The sequence below is a fragment of the Lampetra planeri genome, unplaced genomic scaffold (assembly GCF_965212315.1).
Source record: "Lampetra planeri unplaced genomic scaffold, kcLamPlan1.2.h2 scaffold_1308, whole genome shotgun sequence".
Taxonomy (NCBI): Eukaryota; Metazoa; Chordata; class Hyperoartia; order Petromyzontiformes; family Petromyzontidae; genus Lampetra; species Lampetra planeri.
Window position 1 is genome coordinate 7,238 of NW_027614025.1, and position 5,530 is coordinate 12,767.

The window sequence follows — 5,530 nt, forward strand, 5'->3', positions numbered from 1 at the left end:
TGCAGATACGTCGAACAACAAAACGAGCGCATACTAATCTCCACCAAGCGCTCGCGCGGCCGAGTCTGACGTACAAATGTTGGTGGCGGGAGATGTTTCGAGTAGCGTAGTCACGATGTCTTTGTTTTGAACGAGGAAAAGAAGAATTAACTCTGGACATCGAAACCCCTGCTTTAAAACTCTACTCGTCCACGACAGTAAAACGCAAATATGGAAGATTTCGGAGTTTATGCGGTTTTGGGATTAAACGCGCCGCCTCAAAGGCTCCTGAGGTACGTGAGCCACACGACGGTGCTGCTATCAAATGACTGACAGCTAAACCAGCTTGGGCGTCACAGTCAGTTAACTACTATTCTTTTGTTCGTGGTTGTCACCAGTTCTTATCTTAGCTCCTCCATATTTGCACCGAGCTAAATCGACAGAATATCACACCAGCTGTTGTGATTATTAGTTTGTTTGCTAAGAACCTGCCAGTAGATACAGTACGAGTATTAATTCACAGCATTGTAAGTGACCAGTGTTCATTGTATCCGCTTTCCTTCGTCTATCAGTCCAGAAGGGTCGTGCAGGGTGTCTGTTGCAGTTCCACCGTGTGTCCGCCAGGTGGTGCTGTTTAGCAGCGGCCCATGGGGGGAGCGGATCTGCGTCAACGCGGAGCTGGATGATGCAGAGCGGATCCCCATCACCATCGGCAAACTGACACCCTATAACAAGTAGGTCCTAACGGATAAACTCAACCACTATGATCTAGTGAATAAATATACACATTGTTTTGTAACATCAAAGTGAATCATTGCTTTTGCTCCTGCAGATGTTTGTCATGGGAGCAATGGGAGGAGGAGACATGGACAGACAATATCACATTGAATGTCACACTGGAAGGAGGAAACCTGGTAAAAGCAAAAAAAGTGTTCCTGTTCATTCCTGGTGTATAATAACATATGACTCAGTTCAATTAAATTCAACTTTATTTGTCACAAATTACAATTGTCTCAATGGACAGTCCCTCTGCCCTTAGACCCTCAGTAGGGGTAAGGATACAATTCCTGAACAAAGAAAAATAAGAAATAAAGTTGGATTTTTTTTTTAATACCCCCCCCCCCCCACACACACACACACACACACAGAATCCCACTCCAACATGTGTCTTCTTGTTTGTGTCTACATTCTCTCAGGTGAAATCAGATTGGACTGAACCAACACAAATCCTGGCTGTCAAAGAATTCACACCAAAGGTAAATGATCTTCCACATAAACGGCCTCTGAGACAATTCCAAGTATTTCCTTATTTTGATCGTCTGCCTGTTTTATTATTTCAGGACACGGTGGCTCCACTCGCAGCACGTGAGCTCAATGGCAAGAGAAAGAGGGGTTGTATAACAGAGGAAGGGACAGGGACAAAGAGAGAGGAGGAGGAGGAAAACGTGTGTCCCAATGGTAGCCAGGAGAAAACCACACCTGTTCGAAAGGTCAGAGGTCAAACTAAAGGAGGGCAGAAGCTTTTCAACAGTGCAGGAGATGCCAAGGCCAAAGGAGGTGAAGTGTGGTCCTGGTAATGTTTCAGACCGGTTGGTCAGTGTGGAGGTGGCAAACACCATGTGAAGTGTCTTGTCCTTCTTCTTTCTACAGCAAATGGAGAAAGAGAGGTGCAAGGGATTGTGGGAAGAACGCCTCCTCAGAGTGCAGCCAGGACAAAGAGTAGGCTCGCCAAGACCCCCACGCAGACTGGTGAGTGTGTGTGTGTTCGCCACACAGTGATACAGTATGAACATCCTCAGCCTCAGAGCTGTGTGCTGGTGAAAGGGTTCCCACGGTTTCATGGAATTTTAGAAAGTCGAAGTCTTAAGTCGTGGAAAGTCAGGGAACATCAGAGTTTGCGTTGGTTTACTCAAGTCAGAGTTTAATTGTATTGCACCAATTCACAGCAACAGGTAGAACCCAACATTCACATAATAGTCGAGGAGGAGCGTCCTTTTCCAGCACGGGAACCGGTGGTGGTTGCTATGGCTACTTGTAGTAATCACCCTCCTGCGTGTAGAAGTCCCATTCACATAATTGCAGTGTGCTGCACTGATGGTCTGCTCACTCAGGTGATGGACGTAGAGCTTCTCAGTCATTGAGCCAGGAAACGTGACGTTGACTTTCAACTGGATCCTGACATGAAACAATATTCCCGTGTTTCTGAACGTCGGCGCAAATAATTCCTGTCTGCTATTATTAGTTCTTAGGCTGTGTCTCTGTTGGCTCATTTTGTCTGATGTTTGATACGGGACATCTCTGATTCCCTGCAGCTCCTCTGGTCAGCCCATCAGGTCGCTGGGGTCAGACTCTGTGTCCCATCGACGCACAAACAGCCATTCTGATTGGAGGACAAGGAGCCAGGATGCAGTTTTGCAAAGATCCCATGTGGAAGCTCTGCACAGGTCGGTCATCGGTCTAATATCCGTCGTACGATGCGGAACTCAGTGAGAGCCCCGTTTTAACTCGTCGTCTGGTCGACAGAGGACCGGTCCTGGGTGGCAGCGGAAACACTGGCAGAGGGTCCGACACCTGACGCCAGGATCGGCCACACGGCCGTCTACGACCCGGACTCGAAAAGGATCTTTGTGTTTGGAGGCTCGAAGAACAAAAAGTGGTTCAATGACGTCCACATCCTGGACACCCAGAGCTGGAAGTGGACCATGGTGGAGGTGTGTGTGTGTGTTTGTTCACCTTGTGAGTCAGTATGTGACTGCTCTTCCTCCTCCTTTCCTTCAGGCTCAAGGGAAGGTTCCTCCTCTGGCCTACCACAGCTGCAGTATGTTTCAGGGCGAACTCTTCGTGCTGGGAGGGGTGTTTCCCTGCCCGAACCCGGAGCCCGACGGCTGCAGCGACTCCCTGTACATCTTCGACCCCCACCTGTCCATCTGGTATCAGCCCATCGTCACCGGCGACAAACCCTCGCCGCGCTCAGGGTCAGTAGGTCAGCGCAGGTTCCCTCCAACACACGCCCGTCATTCCCGCTCTAACCTGCGGTTTCTCTGTCAGCCACTCGGCGTGTGTGATGCAGGAGAGAAAGATCTATGTGTTCGGTGGGTGGGACACGCCTGTGTGCTACAACGACATGTACATGCTGGACCTCGGTGAGCTGCTGGCGTCTCTGTGCAGGAGTTGATGCGGAGTTGATGGTCAATAAAGACTCTCTGTCACTCGTAGGTCTGATGGAGTTCTCTGCTGTGGCCACAACCGGCAAAGCTCCGTCTCCTCGAAGGTGCAGACCCCGACACGCAGCTTCACGCTTCGTCAAGCCCCGAAAGACGTATTTGTGGTGTTCAACTGTCGGCTGTGTGTTTCAGTTGGCACGGCAGCGCTGTCCTGTCAGACACCAAGTTCCTGATCCACGGTGGTTACAACGGCAACAACGCTCTCAGCGACACCTTCGTCTTTGACACAGGTGAGAGTGCTCGTTAGCTTGGATAGCGTCGGCTGGTGAGGTCAACTCTTTGTCGCTCTGCTTTCCCCTCATGAATTCAGACACCAACAGCTGGACGGAGGTGACGCTGCCTCAGCTCTCTGTCCCCAGGGCGGGGCACTCCATCATCACCATGGCAACAGTCGGCGGCCACCATTTCTCGGAGCGGGAAGATGCGATGAATGTGGACACTGTCAGCAGAAGTCTGCTGGTGTTTGGAGGTGGAGACAACGAGGGCAACTTCTACTCCGACCTGACGACTGTCGCCGTGGACGACCTGCTGGGTTCCATGTAAAGGTGACTCGTCCCGCCCCCACTCTGCCCACACCTGCATTTTCTATTTATATTTCTATAGCTTTTTTTATTTTTGAATGGATTTAAATATTTTGTTTGTTTACTTTTGGAAACTGTTCATGAAAGTTGTTTGTACATGATTTTAATCTCAGTCATAGCGACATTTTTCCTGTTTTTCCTGAGCCAGTTCAGGATACCTGAACATGTGCTGAACTCCATCTGTCTGTTCACTCAGTAAACTGCTAAATAAAATCCTTTATCTCTGACAAGAACTATTAGCATGGATTAACCTCACCTGAGGGATCCTTGTAATAGTCCAGTGTCCAAATGATGTGTATGAACGAGGTACCAACTACCGTACAAAAAACAACATAACTGTCAGAAACAAACCTGTTTCCTAGTTTCCATCACTCTTGATTCATGTATTGTGGATGCTGATTTAGATTCAGAGGTTTCTGTATTGTTATAAAGACGTTCAAAGCCCGACAGGTACGAGTGACCCAGATGGACAAGGGATCTTCACAGAACCTGTCTGAGGCCACAGGTCTGTCGGTTTCCACAAATCACATGATGCTTTTTTGCCGTTTCATCTGACTCCTCCCAGACTGTTCTGAATCCTGATCTGTACCAGTGGGAGTGACTGTTTGCGGCTGCTCACACTGATTTATCGTCATTAATCATCTTATCCCCTTTGATTGATCCTCTTAATTCACAAATCCACACAAGCAAAGCGCATCATCTTACTGATGGACAGTTGGTGCAACATACACAAATGTCCTGTCAGAGATTCAACCATACCTTGGACTATTGATTATTACTATTTTATAAATATCTCTGGATGTACCAGACGGCTGTTTCAAGTGAAAATCCAAAAGCCAGATGCACCCAGAGTCCACCTACACTCCTCCTACTTATTTGCCTGCTTGGACCTGCTGGTACCCGCGTGGGTGCGTTCAGACTGCTTCTTATCTGCTGCTGAGTCTTTTCTCAATTGATTTGTATCTATATGTTCTATATATGAGTATTCCTACACAGACAGAAACGAACAGAATGTGTCCGCAGGGCCAGGTTTCACAGGGTGGAGAGTGACGCAGAGGAAGGTCGGCCTTCCAGAACCCAAACAGGACTCACCTGTGCCAGAGGCTGCCATGTCATATCACAGCAAAAAAGTCATCCGTCGATCGGGTGTTCAAGCTTCAGATTCAGGCAGTCTGACAGCAAGGGAGAAAATGATTGGAAATGCGTTCAATTAGGAGAGCAGAGATGTTCATTCAGTGATACTTTAAACACCCTCATATCAGATGAAATCCAACCGTCTGCACTGCCTCCTCCTCAGTGTGTCGTTCCCTCACACTTTTTGTTCATCCAAATGTTCCTGGGACTCAGCAGACTTTTGAAGTATCGGAAAAGCAATTAGAAAGATGAAGTAAGATGCTTTGACTTTCCTGTGATGATTAAAACCTAATAGAAATACATCATATGTACAAACCTACTGTAGGATGCCTTCACTTTCTCTTAAATGGCTCATAAAGATGCATTGTGGTCAGTAAATCACTCTTCTTTTGCGTGTGTGTGCACGTCACAGCAACATAAATAATATAAGGAGTCATGGCTGACTTGCTTTTAAGCTGATTGTGGGTTGTTGGTCGTGCCACAGCTTGTGGAAACACACGGCTATTGTTTCTGTAAGTGACACCTGTGGTGAGAAGTTACACAACTCTAGAAAAACTCCTTTCACTTTGAGACATTTTCTCTCTATTTTCCTGTTCAAGGAAACAACGTCTT

At 47.6% G+C, this 5,530-nt stretch overlaps 1 protein-coding gene across 1 annotated transcript; it reads left to right on the forward strand.

The window, feature by feature from the left end:
• Positions 1-210: 210 nt before the first annotated feature.
• Positions 211-3,746, forward strand: LOC144739114 (uncharacterized). Its single transcript, XM_078622094.1, has 13 exons — positions 211-272; positions 552-713; positions 812-893; positions 1,176-1,235; positions 1,320-1,536; positions 1,630-1,728; positions 2,292-2,423; positions 2,503-2,690; positions 2,758-2,954; positions 3,028-3,122; positions 3,196-3,250; positions 3,336-3,433; positions 3,514-3,746. Exons 1-13 carry the CDS (start codon positions 211-213, stop codon positions 3,744-3,746), a joined length of 1,680 nt encoding a protein of 559 aa, XP_078478220.1.
• The last annotated feature ends 1,784 nt before the right edge of the window (positions 3,747-5,530 follow it).

What these genes read in the sequence shown, in the direction of transcription:
- LOC144739114 (XM_078622094.1), top strand. Translation starts at nt 211, where the DNA reads ATGGAAGATTTCGGAGTTTATGCGGTTTTGGGATTAAACGCGCCGCCT. An exon ending in CACTGGAAGGAGGAAACCTG is followed by an intron (nt 894 to 1,175) that starts GTAAAAGCAAAA and finishes ACATTCTCTCAG; the next exon opens with GTGAAATCAGATTGGACTGA. An exon ending in CACCTTCGTCTTTGACACAG is followed by an intron (nt 3,434 to 3,513) that starts GTGAGAGTGCTC and finishes TCATGAATTCAG; the next exon opens with ACACCAACAGCTGGACGGAG.